The sequence below is a fragment of the Gracilinanus agilis genome, chromosome 4, assembly GCF_016433145.1.
Source record: "Gracilinanus agilis isolate LMUSP501 chromosome 4, AgileGrace, whole genome shotgun sequence".
Classification (NCBI taxonomy): Eukaryota; Metazoa; Chordata; class Mammalia; order Didelphimorphia; family Didelphidae; genus Gracilinanus; species Gracilinanus agilis.
Window position 1 is genome coordinate 325591413 of NC_058133.1, and position 22437 is coordinate 325613849.

A 22437-nucleotide genomic window follows, 5' to 3' on the forward strand; every position below is an offset into this window, starting at 1 on the left:
GAAAAGGAAAGTAAGAGCATGAATCATGTAACCATGTTAAAAATGAATATTAATAAATGTTTAATAAATAAATAAATAAAATTTAAAAAAATTTTTCATCATTTGGAATACTATTGTGCTCAAAGGAATAAAGAACTGGAGGAATTCCATGTGAACTGGAAAGACCTCCAGGAATTGATGCAGAGCGAAAGGAGCAGAGCCAGAAGAACATTGTACACAGAGACCAATACACTGTGTTACAATCCAATTTAATGGACTTCTCTACTAGCAGCAATGCAAGGATCCAGAGCAAGGCTGAGGGACTTATGAAAAAGAAAACTAGCCACACTCAGAGGAAGAGCTGTGGGAGTAGAAACACAGAGGAAAAACAACTGCTTGAACACATGGGTTGGTGCGGATATTATTGGGGATGTAGACACTAAATAATCACCCTAGTGCAATTATCAATAATATGGAAATAGGTCTTGATCAATGATACATGTAAAACCTAGTGGAATTGCATGTCACCTATGGGGGGGGGGAGGTTGGGGAGAGGGAAAGAACATGAATCTTGTAACCATGGGAAAACATTCTTAATTAATTAATTTAAAAAATTAAATTAAAAAATTTTTGATCATTAAGTTGGCTTAAGATAGATTAGGGATTAGGCATCTTCCTAGATTAAGGCCACCTAATCTAACATGAAGATATAATAGTGGGGGCAGCTGGGTAGCTCAGTGGATTGAGTCGGGCCTAGAGACGAGAAGTCCTAGGTTCAAATCCGGCCTCAGACACTTCCCAGCTGTGTGACCCTGGGCAAGTCACTTGACCCCCATTGCCCACCCTTACCATCCTCCACCTAGGAGCCAATACACAGAAGTTAAGGGTTTAAAAAAAAAAAGATATAATAGTGATAAAAGTCTAGTTTTGTTACTTCAATAGACTATGTGATCATCACAAATTACTCCCTCTAATGGCACAGATCACAAATTCATTCATATTTTGTATCCTTTGCAACTTTTATCTGTGTCTTCCCAAAAGTCTTCCATGGGAGTTCCAACTGATGCACTAGAAAAATGGAGACACTAATACACTGTCGACGGACCTGTGAATTGATCCTACCATTTTGGAGAGCAATTTGGAATTATGCCCAAAGAGCTAAAAACCATGTATATTCTGAGACTCAGTCTGTTTCCAAAGGAGCTCAGTAAAGAACCTATTTGTTCCAAGATATTTAGAACAGCTCTCTTTGTGGTGGCAAGATATTTAGAACAGCTCTCTTTGTGGTGGCAAAGAACCAGAAGTTGGGGAATGGCTACACAAATTGTGATATATGATTGTGACAGAATCTCACAAATGAAAAAATAATCCATTTTCCATGAGATCTCTTCGTTTTGACTCTCCAAACTCCTTAGATATCATCTCCCTGCTCCTTCATTTCAGTCACTAATGAGGAGGTATGGTCCTTATCTTCATCAAGGTCAACCACTATTATACCCCTGAATGGAATTCCCTGCCATCTAGAGGATATTGCTTCTTTCTCTCTCTCTCTCTCAATCTCTCTCTCTCTCAATCTCTCTCTCTCTCAATCTCTCTCTCTCTCAATCTCTCTCTCTCTCTCTCTCTCTCTCTCTCTCTCCCCCCCCTTTGCAATATGGTAATATAAAATAAATAACATATAACCCCTCTCTCTTGAATAATATATAATATATGAATAATAATCACCCTTCTCTCTCTCTAATCTTCAATCTCTCCTCATCTAGTTTATTTCCAACAGCCCACAAACATGCCTTTATCTCTCCTGTTCTCGAAAATCCCTCATTTGGTCCTCCCATCCCTTCAAGCTATTATTCTATAGATCATCTCGCTTTCACAATTAAACTATAAGAAAAAGGTTCTTCTCTTATCACTGATTTCCCAACATCCTGAAGTTTGGCTTCCTACCTCAACACCAACTCTCACTGCTCTCTCCAAAGTTACCAGGGATCTCTTACATGCCAACTCTAATGGCCTTTTCTAAGTCTTCACATTTCCTGATCCCTGTGCAGGACCTGACACTACTGAATACCTCTGATCCGGGATATATTCTCTAGGTTTTCCTGACAATGCTCTAATTTGATTCTCCTCTTGCCTGTCTGACCATTCCTTTTCAATCTCCTTTGCAAAATCATCACCTATGTCCTGCTCCCTAGCTGTGGGCATACCCCAAGGCTCTGTTTTGTCCAGGACCTTCTACTTGGTGATCTCATCAGCTACCATGGATTGGATGAATTATTTTTACCCAGATGACTGCCGTATCTATATAGCCAGACCTACTCTCTCTCATTAACACCAATCTTGTATCACGGAATGCCTGTGGACATTTCAACCTGAAGATCCCATAAAAATCTTATTCACCGTGTCCCAAATTACTCATTATTTTCCTTTCTCCCCTTGCAAAACCAATCCTATTTTGCATTTCCCTATTTCTTTACATATTGTCACATGTCATCTTCATAAAAACCCTGTGAGGCAGGTGCTATTATGTCCCTGCTTTGCATATGAGGAAAACAGGGTGAGAGAGAGAAGTGATTTGCCCAGAGTCAAAAAGCTAATGTGTCTAAGGTAGGACTTGGACTCAGATCTTCCCAACTCCAAGTCTAAATTCCATTCCATTGTGCCACCTAGCTGGAAATGGAATCTGAATCCAGGTCTTCCTGACTCTGAAGCCAGTTTTAGGTGGCCTCTTGAGTAGAGTCCTAGATCTGGCCATTAGGAAGACCTAAGTTCAAATCCAGTGTCAAACACTTTACTAGTTGTGTGGCTCAGAAGAAGTCACTTAACTACTGTCTGCCTTAATTTCCTCATCTGTGTAGAATGAGGATAATTTAGCACCTATCTCCCAGAGTTGTTGTTGGGATAGAATGAAATAATATTTGTAAAGTGATTTGCAAAATGCAGAGCACTATATAAATGCTGCCTATTATTGTTAATATTATTATCATCATCATTATTATCACATCATACTGAGTGTATCAGTTAAACAGTGACTTGGAAATAAATGCTTTGGTGAACCAAGGTTGCTATTCTTTTAAGGAACTCCCAAAGTAAATCTCTGAAAGTATCAAAGTCCCCTTTGGTAATACAACTAATCCTTCCACATCTGTCCTTTGGGTCATGGTTGTATAAAGGCTTTCCTAATAGCCTCTGAGACCTCCTCACTTGGGGAAACCAAAAAGCCATAGGAGAACCAGATGGGACCAGCATCAAACACCAGATAAAGCTCAGCATAGCAGACTCATGATATAAGCTTTGGGAACCTGAATCAACAGAGGCATCAAAGACATAGGCATTCCCTAAGCTCCCTGAGCTCTGTCACTGCTAAGAGTGATTAGCCTGGCCAGTCACTGAAGCTCACAGGCTGGCCAAGGAAGGTAATCCCTGTAGGTTTGGATCAAGTACCTACAGCTGGTCTGGGGTAAAAGAAAGACCTCTGTCCTGGGTCCAGACATGAAGGCATAGGGAATTAGAGAGGGAATCTCTTTAGGAACTAAGCAGACCCTGATAACTTTTCTTAAAAGAGATTTATAATAATACAGCATTGTGTTTTCTTAAAGTAGGAAACAGCTGCATGGGTTCAAGCCTGGGGAAAAATAAAGACTTTGATAGGTATGAGTTTAAATTAAGCACACAAACTTAGTCCTGAACTTGCCTACTAGTGACTGAAAATTTCATAAATAGAATCTAACATCAAAATTCTGGGCAGGAAAGAAACTTATTTTATTCAAAGTAAGAATTTCTTTTTTTTAACCCTTACCTTCTGTCTTAGAATCAAAATTAAGTATTCACTTCCAAGGCAGAAGAGAAGTAAGAATAGGCAAGGTGGGGAGATCAGTGACTTGCCCAGAGTCACATAGCTAAGAAAGAAGATAATTTGAAGGCCATTTTTGAATCCAGGGCCTCTCATCTCCAGGCCTGCTGCTCTATCCACTAAGTCACTTACCTGCCCCTCAAAGAAGGAATTTCACCAAATACTAGGTGCTATACATGACTGTTTAAAATCTAAGGATCTACTGATATCTTTTGTTTTGGCATCACCTATATTTCCCCATGTATATCTCCCCCTACCAATTCCCAGAGAACCATCTCATATAACAAAGACTTCTTTAATTTAAATTTTAAAATTTTTTAAATTAAATTTAAATTTTTTAATTAAAATAATCAAAATAACCAATACATTGTAAGGGAGAAAATCAATAGATATAATGTTTCACATCCATCAAGCACCCTACAAAGAAATATCTTCTCAAAACAAACTTTTATTTTACATTTTTCTTTTATTTTTTCCCTTTTTATTTCCTCTCTTATTTTGCAGATGAAGAACCTATGACTTGAAAAAATTAAGTGTCTTGCCTCAAGTCCTAAAGCTAGTAAATATCTGGGACAGGGTTTGAGCCTAGGTCTTTGGATGCCAAGTCCAGCATTCTCTCAACTATATCAAAGTACCATGCTGCCTTCCCATGGATTTTTTTTTCCTATTATAATCACTCTCAACAAATGTTTCTCTTTTAGTGAAGTCACCAAGACATTTTATATAATGATAAACCACTGCCTCTTATCTGAACTATAACATCTCATAACTTAAAATGCAAATAACCTAACCAAAGGGATGTCCCATCCCTGTCTCTTAGAAAGGAAAGGGATAACAAAATGACTGCTTGGGTTATGTTTACTTGTAATGGGATCATGTAAATTCAACTTGTTTGACTTCATTTGCTCTCACTGAGGTGGAATAAAGCCACTCCTGGGTCTGGATGGGGCTGCATCTACATGAATATTTATGAATCTTACAGAAGGTCGAGGTCCCCTCTTTTCTGTCCTTGTATAAGATGCAGAACCCTGTCCTATTTTTGGTGACTGCCACCATAATTGAGAGAGGGCAAAAAAAAAAAAAAAAAAAAAAAAAAAACAAAGCATAAGGAAAAGCCTGAGTGGGCAACCTCTTTAAAATAAGAAGCAAGATAGTCTCCATCAAGCAGACAGAGTGACTGAACGAATTAAGACACTTTGAAAAGGACTGTTGGGGGAAAGGGGTGAAGCCTTCTGCTACTTTGGTCAGTGACATGTTTTAATAAAAAAGGTTTTATGGATTGTGATCATGTTTAAAGAGAAACAGGCCTTCTGAATTTCATTTTCTTGACCTATAACTGAAAGGAAATCATAAAACAAGCAGCGCAAAGAAGCAACTGAATGTGCTGGAACTTTCTGGAGCCAATGTCTGAGAATGACACCTTTGCAGGGACTAATTAAATCAATATATCTGCGAGGAAACACTGCTGCCAGGGTTCTGCACACAAAGGTAGATTACCTTCCCGTCTTCATTTTTATTTTCTTTTGTTCCGTTTCAGCTCCAAAAGACCCTTGATATTGTCTCGCCGAGAAAATGCTTCCCAAGAGATACCATTAGGATACTGTGTCACCATGTGACATTTCAAAACACTGCTATATGGCTAGACGAGGTGAGATAAGAAATAGGTTTTCAATAGCAGAGAGCTGCCTGGTTCCCTTAGGAGCTGCAAGATCAGTGTTTAAGCATGTCCCTCCTAAATTTATGTTACTATTTCAGTCACAAGCACAGTCTTACAATGGTTACATTATGTAATTAGAGGGGAAACTTCTGATCGAGGCAGGCTTCAAGACTTCAGGAATGGTGTTGCCAATACCTCTTTGTTGTACTAGCAGTTTCCAATATTCTGCTTGCTATGATGGAAGATCATGCCTAAATGCAGGCTCTCTTCTTTAATGGACTGGCAGGGGCAGGCTTTAAAATCGATAGGAAACTATGGCAGTGGCATCCCATTGTTACTAAAGATACACAGGTATGGCTTTCAGAAGACAAGACATCGACAGTCTCCAATTTACAAATGGGTTGCTTCGGTTCCAAAAGCTTTCTTATACATTGCTAGGAACTCAGGAGATATTTCTCCAGAGGAACATGAGTTATAAATTGGGGGCTGGGTTCCCAGATTAGACCCCCAAAACCTCTTTGACCTAGATTGTAGTCAGAATGCTGAATCCTAGGCTCAGAAATCAATGAGTTATACAGTATAAAGAAGGAAAGAAAATGGGCAAGTAGAAGGAAGATGTGGCGAGATAAGAGTAGAAGGAATTTTTTTAATGTCCCTTAAAAATATCATCATCATCATCATACTTATAAAGTATTTTTTAAAGCTTTATGGTTTCATACACAATGGTATTGTGTCCCACCATATGTATGGAAATGTTCTTTTTTGGTGGTTAAATGCAGAATAAAAACAATGTAATTTTCTTTTTAAAAAAAAATAAAGTATTTTTAAGGTTTATGAAGGATTTATCCTCACAACAACCCTGGTAGATAGATGCTATTATTGTCTTCATTTTTAGAGATGAAGAACCTGAGGGAAACCAGGGTCACACAGCTAGTATCTGAGACAGGACTGAACTTGGGTCTTCCACGAGTGACCGGTGACCCCAATCCTGCAACAGCACACTTCCTGGCACAAAGTAAACACTAAATGAATTCTTGGTGAATGCACTGAGATACTCAGCTATTCATCCTTTGCTGGGCAAAGATATAGTTAGTCCCAGATAAAAACTAGAAATTTTATCTAAGATCTTTCTCTATATACCTTTCCTGACTCCTAGTGTCTTTCAATACCCTCAAACCTGTCCAACCTTCCAAACACTCCTAAACCATTTGCCCTCCTAATCTCCCCCAAATTCCAGGGCTTTTGAAAACTGCATGATTTTTCAACTACATGAATGAACAGAAATGCAAAATAAACAGAAAAGAAAAACAAATATAAATAATTTAAATTTAAAATGCTACCCTCTCGTTCCTCACCCCCAACAACTCTGATACTGAACACTTTCTAACAACAGACTAAGCCTGACTCCAAAGAAGTGATAAAAAAAAAAAAAAAGATGTACCTCCATCTCTTTGAAGAGGTGAGGGCCTATGGGTATGAAATATTGCATATATTATCAACTTAACTGAGGTGTTGATTAGTTTTGCTAAACTGCTATTTTTCCCTCTCTACCTTCTGTGCCAAGGAATGGCTCAATGAGTAGGAAAAAGAAGAGAGCTACCTTTGGAAATGGAGGTGATGTTAAAAAATAAGACATCAAATGAAATACTAAAAATTATTGTTAAAAGATGATTGGTAATCTCAACGAAACTCTAATTGGACGTTGAGAAAAGTATTAAGGCAGAATGAGGAACCAGGAGAGGGGGATACAGTTGGGCAAGGAAGATGGCATGTAGCAGCTTAACTCTGCCTGGGACTCTCCCCCTCCTCGGTCATATCCCCTCTGTCACTGCTGCTTTTTACAGCTTGCTTCCTTCTTCAATTTCTGAACTCCCCAAGTCTATAAAAGCTCCCAAGGTTTTTCACAAGAGCTCCCAGGACAGTGACATGAGAGTTCTGAAGGTTCAGAGGGAGGGGAGAGGGTCAGTTATATTGTCTCAAACTAGCTATAATTTTTTTTCTTTTTTTAAATAGGACACTTCCCACAACTGCTCTTTATTTAAATAGTCATTCTCTTACCTTGCAACTAGGTAACACAGCAGATAGACCACTGGGCTTGGAATCAGAAAGACTTATCTTTCTCATAAGTCCATCCAGTCTCAGACACTTCCTAGTTTGTGACCATGAGTAAGTCATTGTTTGCCTCAATTTCTCATCTGTATAAATGAGCTGGAGAAGGAAATGGCTAACCATTCTAGCATCTTTGTCAAGAAAACCCCAAAATGGGGTCATAAATGACTAAAATAACTGAAGGACAACAATCCCTTACCTTAACACCACCAGAACAATGAAGATATTTGAATGGTTGCTAATTTAGAAGTCAATGACAATGATGAAAAGGTAAAAAACATTTGAAAAAATCTATTGTCAATAGCCTTGAGTTGGATCCTAACCTTTATCTTTTACCCATGCAAGCTACTAAAGTGTCATCCCCGTTAATGTATCCTATCTGGGCTAAAGGATTTAGGCTCACAATGATGGATGAGGTACCTAAATAATTCTCACTGATAACAATTTGACTGATACTCTCAAAGAAATCCCTTATTCTGAAATCCCTTTCTACACATAAAGAGATTTCAAAAACCTATTTACTAAGTAAGATGTGGGCCCAACTCCAGCCCATTATCTCCTCAACCCACTTATCTGCCTCATTATACATTACTGACCTTCCTATACTCTCTGGTCCCCCCCAAATTGCTCTTCTTACTCTCTCACTCACAACACTCTCTCATTCCTCTACCTTTGCAGTGGCCATGCCCATTACCTGGAAAGCACTTTCTCCTCCCCATCGGGCAGAATGCCGGCCTGTCTTCCTTCAAAAGACTGAGCTAAAGCACCCCCTTCTATATGAAGCCTTTCCTGGAGCCAGATAAATAGCACAATGGGTAGAGTCAAGAAGATTTGAGTTCAAATCTGACCTCAAACACTACCTTTGTGACTCTGGACAAGTTATTTAACTTCTATCTGTCTCAGTTTTCACAACTGTAAAATAGCTAATATTAAATTAATTAATTTAGTTAATTAATTAAAATTGAAAATAATAAAATCTGCCTCTCAGGTTTATGAGAATCAATTGAGATAATACCTGGAAAGCATTTAGCATAGTGCCCAAAACAGAATAGGCACTTAATAAATACTTGCTACTTCCTGATCCCCATGTGTCTGACCTAACCGCTCCCAGTAGCTTCAAGAGTGATCCCCTCAAAAAGTATTAATTTTGCATTTATTCTATATATGCTGTACATGTATTCTATATATGCTATATCTTATCTCCCCTGGTAGGATGTAAACTTTCTGAGGGCAAAGAATGATTTAATTTTTTGGTTTTGAGTCCCCAACACCCAGCCTGGTACTTAGCAGGGGCTTAAAAAAATGATTGTTGATCAATTGATATATGTTCAACATTAATAATGGTCCTTATATTTTTTTAATTACAAAGCCAAAGTTATTTTTTATTTCTATTATATTTTTAATTACAAAGCCAGTTATTTTTTATTTCTATTGATAATTATATTTCAGAATAAATTTTAGCAACATTTTGGAGCTATCATTTTAGCTATATCTACAGTAACTTGGCTTCGTGGAAGAGCATTTGTTATATGCCTTCTATATGTCAGGCACTGTGCTAAGTACTAGCAATACGGAGAAAGGGGAAAAAATATCCTTTGTTCTCAAAGAGCTCACAGTCTAATTTGGAGTCAAGAGTATCTGGGTTCAAATCCAAACGTGGCCATTTATTACCTGTGAGACCTGAGAAAGTCACTTCACCTATGTCAGAAATTCAGTTTCTTCACTTGCAAAATGAAGGCATTGGACTAGATAACTTCCAAGGTCCCTTTCTAACTCTCTGTGATACTATGATTTCTGAAGTGCCAATCCAAAGGCATTGATTACTCTAAAATCAAATCAACAATTTTCTAGGGAGAGAAGGAAGGTACTCCTTTTTCCTAAAGCAACTTGGAGCAAGAACCAACTTAGCCTGACACGGTCTAGAAATGAGGTTGTATTTTTTTTAAAGAAAAGAAATTTTGCATGTTAGAGGCTTCTATTTTGGGACTGCCTTTGCTTGATCCTTAAATGGCATCTGTCTTTATCACATCAGAAGTCTAGACTTTGGGCAGACGGAGGAAATTACCCAAGCCTACTCATATAATATATATCCTGGAGCAACAAAACACTACCTTAATTTAAATCAGACCATGAGGGCACAATGTAACATACACCTGGACAGCTGATGGCTATGAGAAAATAAGAAAGCATGCCTTTCTGTGGTTTGAAAAATGGACCATGGAATTTCAGAGTTGGAATGAACCTCGGTGGTCATCCAGAATAACCTGTACCTGAAAAAAAATTTCCTCTATACCATATCCCAAAGTGATTTTTAATCAGTGTTTGTTTGGCAACCTCCAATAACAGGGAATTCACCGCTCCCTTTTGGATAGGTCTAATCATTAGGAAGTTTTTTTCTCATATTAAGACTAAAAGTTGTTTCTTTTCAAATTTGTACTTCTCTAAGAAGTTTTGAAGTTTTTTTTGAGGTGGGGTGTAGAACAAATCATTTAGCACTTGCTTGATAGATGCAAAATGCAACAAGCTTGAGTCAGAATGTGTTTTAGAAACTGGTTTTTGCCAACACTGACATTTCAATCCTATTTTAAAGTTTCCTCCCCCAAAAAACTGATTTTTCAAGTACAGGAAACCCATTTGGATTTGGAGAGCCCACCCATCAAGCCCCAGGGTCATAGGATCACAGATTTAGAGCTAAAAAGAGTATTAGGGGCCATCAAAGCTCACTCCCTCATTATACAGGCAAGAAAAATGAGGCAAAAAGAGGTTAAGTCACTAGTCCAGGGTGACATTGCTAGTAAGTGGTAGCTAGGTGGATGGCTAGATAGAGAGCTCTAGCTGGAGCCAGCAAGACGAGTTCAAATCCAGCCTCAGACACTTACTAGCTGTGATCCTGGGCAAGTCACTTAAGCCTTGCCTGCCTCAACTTCCTCATCTGTACAATGTGGGATAATAATGGCACCTACCTCCTAGGGTGGTTGTTATTGAGGATCAAATGAGGTACCAAATGTAAAGCACTTTGTAAACTTTAAGCACTATACAAATGTTAACTCTTGTTATTAACTGCTATTAAATGCTTTCATCATGCTAATTACAATACTTCCCAGCTTAATCACTGATCTTCCTAAAATAATGATGCTCCAGACCAAATACAATACTCTGGTCTCCAGGTCAGCCATCCTAGCCTATTTGCTTTCTTCACCCATGATGCTCCATCTCCCAGGGAGCATTCCCTATTACTGGAATGCTCTCCCTCTTCAACTTTCTGCTAAAAATCCCTGGTTTCCTTTGACATTCAGCTGAAAAGTCATCTTTTCCAGGAGCCCTGTCCCATTCTCCATATATACTACAGCTTCCCCTTCAAAGGTTACCTTGCATCTAACTCTCTATGAATGTGGTGTAATTAGAAATCTTGAACCCTTGGACTCCAACTCCCAGAATTCTTTTTCTCATCCCAAAATTCCTTTTCCTCTCTCCCCTATGTTGTGTCCTCACATATTATATATAAATTGGTTGTAACCCCGCCTTTGCTCTCTCTCTCTTCTCCTGCATTCGCAGCTAGGAGAGCTAGCTTTACTTGGGCTTTTACTTTTGTCTTTTTATTTCTTTTACTTCAAGTTATTATAAATAAATTTTATCAAATATAATACTTGGAGATAGTATATATTGATGTTTAAGCTTACATGTGCATATTTATATATAAAATATATGTATATTTATATATTAATATATACATGCATGCATATATAGATATGTGTGCATGTTTATGTGTGTGTGTATACACACATGCATGGAAGTACCAATATATGTGTACATATTTCATATAACAGTATATAAATATATACATGCATATTTATAACAAAATGTCCATCTATAACTATACACTATCAATATGTATGTGTGTATTTATATATGTACATTTATATATAAATATATGCATACATGTGTCTATAGATATATGCACGTGTGTGTCTATAACTTACATGTGTGTTTCATATATGTGTGGTGTTAGTATTCATAAATGTTGTCTTCATAACACACTATACATAATATCCATATGAAATGTATTATATATCCATTTTTATAAATCTATTTTAGATGTGTGTGTGTGTGTGTGTGTGTCTTCCCCATTAAAATATAAGCTTATTGAGAGCAGGGAGCATTTTTGCTTCTTTGTATTCATAGCCCACAGCAGAGTACCTGCCATAAAGGAAACTTTTAATAAATTAAATTTAAAAATTTTAAATATTAATTTAATTAATTAATGTTTGTTGACTGAATGCTGTACTCTAATGGGCAAAGTACAGTGAGACCATCAACTCTTGGTTCCTGTGTGGCATGCCACCCTAATGCTACCAGATTATTTGGCCCTTTTCACCTAGATGAGATGAAGCCACAAAGATCTCCATTAAGACAGAAGACATTTGCTTTCGCCCTCTCCTCTTCCTACCTTCATCACCATTTTTTAGCTTTTTAAGAGCATATATGCTTTCTGTAGCATTTAAACATAGCCCTGAAGAACAAAAACAGCTAGAAATAATGGATTTCACATAATAGGACAATCTCCATAACAAGCCCTGAATTAAAAAAGGTTGGAGAAGCCAGTGTCAAAGGCAACATCTAAATTAGCACTTCTTTTGGAGACAAGAGTTTACCGATTCCGAATGGCTCTCTGAAAGCTGGTGAGTCTCCGCTTGGGCTATTTCAGGTCCTGGCATACATGAGTCACTTCTTACTTTCACCAGCAAATGAGTGTCTCCAATGAAACAGTCATTCTCTCCAGGATGAAGTGGCTTATTAGCAAAGGGATCCGGATGGCAACACCATTCTTCAACTAAGGCATTCCAGTTTTCACTTGGCAGAGGAAGAACTCTGAGGAGCTTCCTAGTTAAAAGAGAAAAATGTTGAGCGTTTCCTCACCACCAACCCCACATCTCAACAGGGGGCATTAGCATTTATGTAAATAAAATGATGAAAAAGATGGAAGGGTTAGATCTACCTCACTTTGTTTTTTAAACCCACATTCTGCATTAATCCTCTTTTCCATGCAGCACCCATCTGCTGTAGCTTTCTACTCTTTCTTTTTTCCCCATAATATGGTTAGGTAAATACATAATAAAATATCTATACAGTGCTGGGGAAAAAAAGTGGGACTCTATCATATTAAAATGCCTCTTTGTAGAAATAGCCTAGTGCCAGATGCAATTCTCTTTTTCTGGTCTACTTTGTTCATATAAATGCCCATTTTATTTGGTGATTAAGTTCAGAAAAAAATAAACTGGGAAAAAAAGGGAAAAGGCATGTTGCTAGATAAAAGGGTTTTCTTTTAAAAATTATGTTTCTAAGTACATGTGAAAGATAGGGGCTATAGTGTTATTTATTTATTTTTATAGGCATCTATTAGTTCTCCTTTCCACTACCGCTGTCCCAATTAAATAAAGAAAATCCTCAGAACAAATACACATAGTCTACTGATAAAAAAAAAATTCCTACAGTAGCCATGTCCAAAAATATGTATATTTTTCTGTATGGTAAGTCTATCACATCTTTCGCAGTGGGCAGATGTTTCATCTTCAGTCCTGTGGACTTGCAGTTTATCATTAGGTGAGATGGTGTTCAACGTTCTTTTATAAAGGAATTTGGGATTCACTTGGACTCCTCTTTCCAGAAGCAATCACTATAAAGTTCAGTGGGTTAGAATGAATCTCAATAACAACTTGGTACCTCTTCCAGACCCCACTGAAGCTTCAAGCTCCATTTGAAGGAATGAAACACAGGAATGAAAAAATATCAGGAAAAGGGGGAAAAAAGAGATGATTTAGTCACTGGCCTGGCAATGAGAAACAAAGAAGTGATCTCCATTCTCTGTTCACTCACATCACACATAAATGAAAACAGCAAAATTTTCCTTCCTTTCTGCTATATTTCCATGGTCTGTTCCCCCAAAAAAGGAAGTTTCTTAACAATAGGTGCTGTTTCATTTTTGTCTCCATTTCTTTAGTGCTTTACAAATGTTTATTGAAATTGAACTGGTTGGGACAGCTGGTAGCTCAGTGGATAGTCAGGTCTGGAGACAAGAGGTCCTGGGTTCAAATTTGACTTCAGATACTTCCTAGCTATGTGAGCCTGGGCAAGTCAACTATCCCCAAATGCCTAGCTCTTTCCATTCTTCTGCCTTAGAATCAACAATAAGACAGAAGGTAAGGGTTACCCCCAGAAAAAGGATATGTTAATTTTTTTTAACTATCCTAAGTGTGTGACCCTTGGCAGGTCACTTAACCCTGATTCCCTACCCTTGGACGATCTTCTGTCCTAGAAATGATATTAAGACAGAAGAAAAGAAATTTTTAAAAAAATAAGGAAATTGCATTAGTCCTTTTAACTCTCTTTGAAGTTGGAAATCACCTCTTCTTCAAAACAAACTCTACTTCCTATCTAATGGCCATTGGCTTCACTATGAGTATTCTCCCCTATTAAAAGGTAAGAGACCAGTTTCAAAGGGGACAATCTTGTCATGATAGCAAAAGAAAGTCACTGCCTTAATATAGTCAAAACACTGGTCTTTTCCTTTAGGAGCTCACAATATTTTGAAGACGACATTGAGAATCTTGCCAAGAAAGCTAATTAGGGAGGCTCCTAAGACCAAGATAGTGCTACAACTTCCCTTGAGGAAAAAGAGAAAGGAAATGACATCCTTCAAACCAAATTCTTGTTAACTGAAAGAAGTGGTCATAAAGAATAACATAAATACTATACTTAAAAGATACACACTGAAAAATGATACAACCTTCAAATAGTTTATCACATAAAAGAAGAAAAAAGCACTTCAATTCACCAAAAAGAAAAAGAAAGTATCCAGTCCCTACTACATGCTGAGCCCCAGGGATACAAAGACAAGAATGATATTCCAGCAGAGATTTCAATATACACGGCCAAGTATTATTATGAAATGCACCGGGTGAAAGTAGTAAGGGAAGAATCAGATAAAGCTCTAGGAAAATTTCAGGGAAAGAACATTAGGAGGACCAAGGAAGCCTTTATAGAGGCAATAACAACTGTACCCAAGATGGAGGAAAATTTTAAATTCTGAAAGTCAGGAATGAGAATGAATTCCAAGCAAGGGGGAAAATGTGCATAAATGCCAGGTATTCATGCCATAGCCACAAAAAAAAAAAGAGTCATATTCTTGAAATAATCAGTAGTCCTAATTATTGGTGGGGTGACAGAATACATGAAGTGGACTAATGTAGAAATAACACTGGGTCCAAACTGTGAAAAGTCTTAAACATCAAGCTAAAGAATTCATATTTTGTCTTGGAGACAATAGGGAGCCAATGCAGGCTTTTGAGTGAGGGAATGGCCAGATTAAATCTCTGCCTTAGGAATATTACTTTTAGAGTTTAATGGAAAACAGAGTAGAAAGGAAAGAGACTGGAGACAGGGAAATTAAAAGTTATTATAATAGTTCCAGGAAAGAGGTAATGAGGGCCTGAATGAGCGAAGGATAAGTAAAAATAAGGGGATGGATACAAGTAGACTTATGAAGTGAAAATTAACAAGATATGACAACTGATTAGCTATAGATGCAGCCAGTTGGTACAATGAATAAAGCTCTGGAGTTCAAATTCAGATTTGTACACTTCCTAGTTGTGGGACTCTAGACAAGTCATTTAACTTCTATTTGTCATAGTTTCCTCAACTGTAAAAATGAGGGTAATAATAACACCTACTTTACATGGTTATTGTGACAATCAAAGGAAATAATATTTGTAAAGAGCTTAGCATGGTGCATGGTATTCAGAGGGTGCTATATAAAATGTCTATTCCCCTTCCCTATATGAAAGGGAGTAATGAAGATAAAAGAGTCATATATGACTCCAAAGTTTTGAAATGTTGATTAGTTTTGCAGATTCTTTATTATTTCTCTACAACCTTTATTTTATGGAAAGGCCCTCTAGAAGGGGGTTGAGGAGGAAAATGTAGGTGATATAAAAACAAAAGATAGCAAAAATTCTTTTTCAAAAAAAGTATATTTTTTATACTTTACTTTTACTATATTATAATTTTCTACTTAACCACTCTAAAGAGTTTTAAAAAAGGAAGTAGATGACTATTCATCCTTTTGGCTTTTAAATGAAAACCTGAAAGGAATGGACTAATCTTATCTTATAACAGTCAGCAATATAGTTGAACTTCTGATGCATTTTTTAATTACTGGTGAATTTTCACTTGAGTTGCAAATTTTTAAATGCATGAAAATGTGACTGAGATGAATCACCTCAGTATTATGGAGGGGTAAAAAAATGTTTCAATCAATCAACAAGCATTTCTTAAATCCATACTATATGTTAGACATTAGCTAGGTATTGAAAAATTCAAAAAATGAAATTATCCAGTCACAAGACTTACTTACAATCTGATGGGAAGAAAATAGGAACATGTGTAAATGTAAACAAAATAAATATAAAGAGAAATAAACACCAATATAGGGAAAGCATTTACATATATTTGCAAAGTGTTTTCTACAGGGCTGGCACCTTGTTATTGGTCAGTCATTTTAGATTCATGGCCCATTTGGGGGTTTTCTTGGCAAAGATATTGAAGTGGTTTATTTACTATTTCCTTCCCTAGCTCATTTCATTGATGAGAAACTGAAGGAAAAAAAAATTAAGTCATTTGCCCAGTCACTCAGCTAGTAAGTTTCTGAGCCTGGATTTGAATTCAGGAAGCTGAGCCTTCCAAGTTCCAAGCCCAGTTGCTTTATCCACTGCACCACCTAGCTGCCATCTGGCACTCAGAATGTATTCAATAAAGGTTTTGGGGGTGGGAGGGAAGAACAACAGAATGATTCCACCAAAAGTTAGGTCCAGTGTTAGGGACAATAATGTCAATGAGATCATGGTCAACATTCAAAAGTTTGAGGAAGGAAGGGAGGGAGGGAAGGATGGAGGGAGAGTGGAGGGGGAGAGAAAGAGAGAAAGGGAGGAAGGAAGGAAGCAAGGAAGGAAGGAAGGAAGGAAGGAAGGAAGGAAGGAAGGAAGGAAGGAAGGAAGGAAGGATTTAACCAATATGTGAGTGGTTATTTTAAGCCTATAACAATAGCTCGTCTGCCAACCTGGCAGATCATTTGGCTAGATATTCCCAACAATCTTTATGTTTCTATAAAGCATGGTCTACTTGTCTCTTTCTAGAATTACAGTTGTCTCCCCTTGAGAGGCTGGTTTGATCCCAAGAACTGCCAGGTGCATTCAAACTGGGTATCAGAGCACTTCAAAGAACCCAGGAGAGCATAACAGCAAGGACTTGGTGACAAAAAGCACAGAATTGGAAGTCCATTAAGTCAATTAACATGGCTTAAACTAGCCTTGATTGTATTTCTGAAAAACCCAACTAAGGCAAAAATGCTTGCCCAGTCGCAGAGCTTCTGAATCTCTGGCAGCAGAATGCTGACCAGGAAGGGGAGTCAGTCACTGCTTATTTACTGAACTTCCCAAAGGCCACCAAATTTGTGGTTTGATCTAGTGTCATGAGTTCTCCAGTTCCAAATCTGGTCACTTTCATCCCAGTATTGTACAGACCTGCTTTCTCCCCACTGGAAGTAACAGATCTTCTTAAAAGTAACATTATTCATATCAAATTTTGTAAAACAGAGATTATTAGAAGAGATACTCCTATTTCTAGGCTTTCTTATAGTCTCAAGTTCTTAACACCGTAAAACTTCCATAATTCAGGCAGATTTTGGAAAAACTTGTCTGGGTTAGCTTAAAAACAAAACAAAAAACACCTTAGTTTTTAAAAATATAACATTATAGAAACCAGACTTGCTCTGAAAAGTGCGTTAGAGTGGAAAGAACACTGACCTGGACTCAAATTCTACCTCTGAATCTTATTGGTTATATAAGTGCAGGCAGTCATTTATTTATCCTGTTTCAAAATCTATAAAATGAAAGTAACAATTCCTACAGTTCTTACTTCACAGGATTGCTGTAAGTATCATAGGTAAATGGGGGGCAGCTGGGTGGCTCAGTGAATTGAGAGCCAAGCCTAGAAACAGGAGGTCCTAGGTTCAAATCTAACCTCAGACACTTCCCAGCTATATGACCCTGGGCAGGTCACTTAACCCCAATTGCCTAGCCCTTAACCTCTCTTCTGCCTTGGAACCAATACATAGTATTGATTCTAAGACGGAAGGTAAGGGTTTAAAAAAAAAAGAATCATACCTAATAAGGAACAGTGTGTCCCAAAAGTCTTAGTATAGTAGTTTTAAGTTTATTAAAGTTTTAACTACACTAAGACTTTTGGAACACTCTGTATGTATAGGACAATATGGACCTTAAAGTGATATTATTGTCACTTCTAAGTATGCAAAATTCAGAAAACGAATGCCCAAGAGTGCAATGACTCGCTGACAACTCTCTGAATCTGTTTCTTTATTTTTCAAATGGAATAAGAGCACTTATATAAGCTACCTTTGTGAGGACCAAAGGTGGTAATATAAACTTGCAAAAGGTAAAGTGCTCTATGAATGTGACTATCCAGTTGAGGTCCAGATCTAATTTCATTCCTTTGGACTTCTCCAGAATCCCAGAGCTGGAGGGAGCCCCTGAGGTCACATAACACGTCCTTAATACATGTTTGCTGATGGAATGATTTCAGTATAAAATCTGTATATACTAGATAAGCAGAGTATAAAGGCTCATTTCTTAAGTATCTGCTCCCAGATCCTACAGGCCACTCTGTACTAGCCCAGCTCAATGGTTTTTGTTCCTAGACCCAGGAACTCTATTCTTTTTCACAGAAGCCCCAGTCATTGCACATCAACAGTGTGTCTTTGCTAGGCCAAAGATCTCTGAGACAGTCCTAGAGGCACCTACAGAATCCACAAAACCAACTCAGGCAGGTCTCAAAACTCTCTTGGTAACACAACAGCTCTGAAGAGAGTGTCTTCACTTGTTTCAAAAAAACAAACTCTTCCTGGAAGGGATCACCATGTGCCCATCACAGCAGTGCTGTGGTCTCTGTGTCAGAGGATAACTGGAATCAGAATGGATGGAATTAGTCTCTGGGCTTGGTTCTCAATCCAATGAGGCACTGTAATTGGAAATATTACATGCAAGTATCTCCCAAAGTGTGTCTGCCTGTCTTGACAACAGGTGGCTCTCAAAGTAGGTTTAAACATTGCACCATGAAATTTTAATCATGCAATCTGTTTAGCAAGATCTTTTTTCTTTTGTTAATGAAAAAAACTTAGTTATTAATCCAAACTTGTTCGAATGAGAGTATGAGTTCCTGATCACCGAGGTGCAAATAAGTACGGTTTTAGGGCAGTAGTTGCCAGCAAAAAGAGCAAAATATCTTATGGCATCTGCCCAGGTAAGGCCATGCTGACTGTGTACCTGCCATAAAAAAAAATCTCCCTTGAAAGGCCTCCTAAATAAGCAGAGATGCTGGGTTCTCCTCTCAAACCACTCCTACCCTCTTCCCACTTGGGCAGAAAGTCACAGGGCTATTTAATATAGTCAGTAAATGCAAAGATCATGTACACAAATCCACACACCTTGGGGAAAACATCTGTAATAAGGAGAGTAGAAAAACCACGGGGTGATAGTGCAAAGCCTTAGAGGCATCCATCTGAACACAAACTAATTACTGTAAGCATTTAATGACAATGACCTCTATAACAAAAGCCAGTAGAAGCTCAATACAGCAGGTGTGACAAAGGCGGGCCAGGTAGGCCCTGCCTAAAGTGAGGCAGAGTCTAAATAAACCGTATTCTTTAACTCCTAGAAGAAACAAAAAAAGAAGAAAGGAAGAGAGAGAAAGAGAAGAAGAGGGAGAGAAAGAAAAAGAGACAGAGAGAGAAAGAGAGGAAGGGAGGGAGGGAAGAAGAAAAGGAAGGAGGGAGGCAGGGAGAGAGAAAGATCGAGGGAAGAAAGGAGAGAGAGTGAGGGAGAGTGAAAGAGAGAAGGGGGGGGAGAGAGAGAGGAAAGAAGGGAGGGAGAGAAGGAGAGGGAAGAAGGGAGATGGAGGAGGGAAAGAGAAAGAGAAAGGGAGGAGAGAGAGACAGAAGGAAGAAGAGGGACAGAGAAAGAGAATGAAAGAGAGGGAGAAAGGGAGAAAGAAAGAGAGACAGACAGAGAGAAGAGAGACTCAGAGAAAGGATTAATTTCCATGACATAAAAAGAAGAAAGAAGTCAGGAAAAAAATTCAGCCTTAAACAAGAAAAGTTTGGGAAACATTAGGCCAGGAAATAACTTGCTCCAAATAATTTCTTCTCACTTTTTATTTTAACTATGTCATCTGGAGTACTAGTGGAAAAAAAGGAAGAAAAGCCCTACAAAGTCCTCTCTCTCCCTTCTGTTCTATGGCTAAGAAGATTTATTCCAGCTCTTATACCTGATAGTTCTAGAAGATAGATAAAAGCAAAACTTGTGAGGCAGTACTTGTTAGATTTGGGGGTCAGAGGACCTGAGTTCAAATCACTGCTGTGCCATTTACCAAGCATGTGACCTTGAGCAAATAATTTAGCCTCTCTGGGCCCAGTTTCCCTATCAGTAAAATGAGACAGTTGGACTAGATGGCCTTTAAAGACCCGTCCAGATGAGCATATTAGAAGGGGATGGAGAAAAGGGAAGGCACCACCACAGTTCTTCAGGAGGAACAAGCAGTCAAAAAGCACAGTCATCTGGGTCCTATTGTTAAAAGGTGAAACATGGTATTCACTTGTGAAAAACAAATGATCATGGAGGCAGCTAGGTGGCAAAGTGCACAGAGAGCTAGGTCTGTAGACAGGAGGTCTTGGGTTCAAATCTGACCTTAGATACTTTCACGCTGTGTGAGCCTGGACAAGTCACTTAACCCCACTGCCTAGTTCTTATCACTGTTTTGCCTTGAAAGCAATACTTACTATCAATTCTAAGACAGACAGTAAAGGTTTATTTTTTTTAATGTTTGTTTCACTCTACATCAGCTCCTACAGGTCTTCCTAGTTTGGTACAGTTTATATAATAACAACTTAAAATGAACAACTTTGAAAGATATTAAGAAGTCTGAACAGTGCAATGACCAACCATAATTCCAATGGAATGAAGAAGCAGCAAATTACCCACGTCCTGACAGAGAGGTGACAGACTCAAAATGGTCCATGGGTCATACATTTTTTTTAAAACCCTTAATTTCTGTGTATTGGCTTATAGGAGGAAGAGAGGTAAGGGTGGGCAATGGGGGTCAAGTGACTTGCCCAGGGTCACACAGCTGGGAAGTGTCTGAGGCCAGATTTGAACCTAGGACCTCCTGTCTCTAGGCCTGGCTCTCAATCCACTGAGCTACCCAGCTGCCCCCTGGGTCACACATTTTTGATGTGATCAAAGCAGGAATTTACTCTGCTTCACTCTGAATATTTGTCACAAGGGTCTTTGTTTTGTTTTCCCAAATGTGAGAAAGAAAAAACAAGAGGGGAAAAAAATGCTCATTAATGGAAAAAGAAATTTAGTTTCACTTCAAAAAATACCAGTGGTCATAATGATGATTCTAAACTATCAAGATAAATCTAAAAATAATTTTTTAAAAAAGTCTAAATAAGGGGGGCATCTAGGTATCTCAGTATATTGAGAAGTCCTGGGTTCAAACCTGGCCTCAAACACTTCCAAGCTCTGTGAGCCTAGGCAAATCACTTAACTCCCCCATTACCTATCCCTTACCATTCTTCTGTCTTGGAATCAATACATAATATTGATCCTAAGATGGACAATCAGGGTTTAAAAAAAAAAAAGGAAAGTATAAGTAAGTGTAATTGCAATTTATTTTTCCATAATCTGTAAGAGATTTCTAAGTTTACAAAGCACTTTCCTCAGCAAGAATCTTATAAATAGCTAGTGCAAGAAGGTCTCGTTATGTTCATGACACGGATGAGCAAACAGAGGCTAAGAGACAAAGGGACTTACCCAGGGTCGTACAGCTGATGGATACTGAGTCCAGAGACTGAGATTCTGGTCTCTTGACAACAAATCTAATACTCTTTCTACCACATCATGCTCTCTCTCAAGCATACTTTGTTTAAGGTGGCAAAGAGGTGAATAATTTTCCAGCCAGCTGCCTGGAAAATCCATTCACGCGGAACACTGCACTTCCTCCAAGATGCCAGGTATATAAAGAAAGGCTGTTCCTCTCTGGAGACACAGAGATGCAGCCCAGGCTTCTGAGCACATCCTCTGCGATAACTCACAAAAGCCAATGCCATCTCTCCTGCTCATCTCCAGAAGAACACTCGACTTCTCTGTGGCAACTGCAGGAAGGGACTCCTGATGGTCCTGCCTAAATCTGATCATACTGGTCCACTGATACCAAAGAGGAATCCTGGGAAGATCCAAGGCACCACAGAGTCTACTCGCACCCCAGGGGCATGCACAGCCCTCACCAAATGCCCCCCAAAAGGGCTGCTTACCTCTCCTTTACGATGATCTCACCACAGGTCTGGCAATGAAACACGTAGCACTTTGAGGCTTGCAGGCTTTGGTTCAAAGCAGAAACCAGTTCTGAAGGAACAAAAGGAAAGGGCAAATCATTTCAGTGTCGGCACACATGTGTTAGGATCCCTGCTGTGAGGTGGAAAGCATGATGAACTCAGAGTGGGGAGTCACAGAACCAGAATTCAAAGACTGACGGCCTCTGAGGGACCCTGCACAAATCTCTTGGCTTCCAGGGGCCTTTGCTTTTCATCTATATAATTAGAAGCTTGCACTGGATCTGGGGTTCTTAACTTGAGGATGGCAGGGCATCCATGAACTTGAATGGAAAAAAAATTGGCATCTTCATCTTCTCTTACCTGTTGCTGAAATTAAGCCTT

General features: G+C 38.5%; 1 protein-coding gene across 1 annotated transcript in view; it reads right to left on the minus strand.

Annotated features, from left to right (window-relative positions):
• The window catches only part of UBE3D (ubiquitin protein ligase E3D), a 189712-nt gene that overhangs the window by 154192 nt on the left and 13083 nt on the right, over window positions 1–22437 (minus strand). The window contains exons 3-4 of the mRNA XM_044676301.1: window positions 22036–22126; window positions 12248–12476 (exon numbers count right to left, since the gene is read on the minus strand). Of these exons, the coding sequence (XP_044532236.1) occupies window positions 12248–12476; window positions 22036–22126 (320 nt within the window). The remainder of the gene's footprint in view (window positions 1–12247; window positions 12477–22035; window positions 22127–22437) is intronic.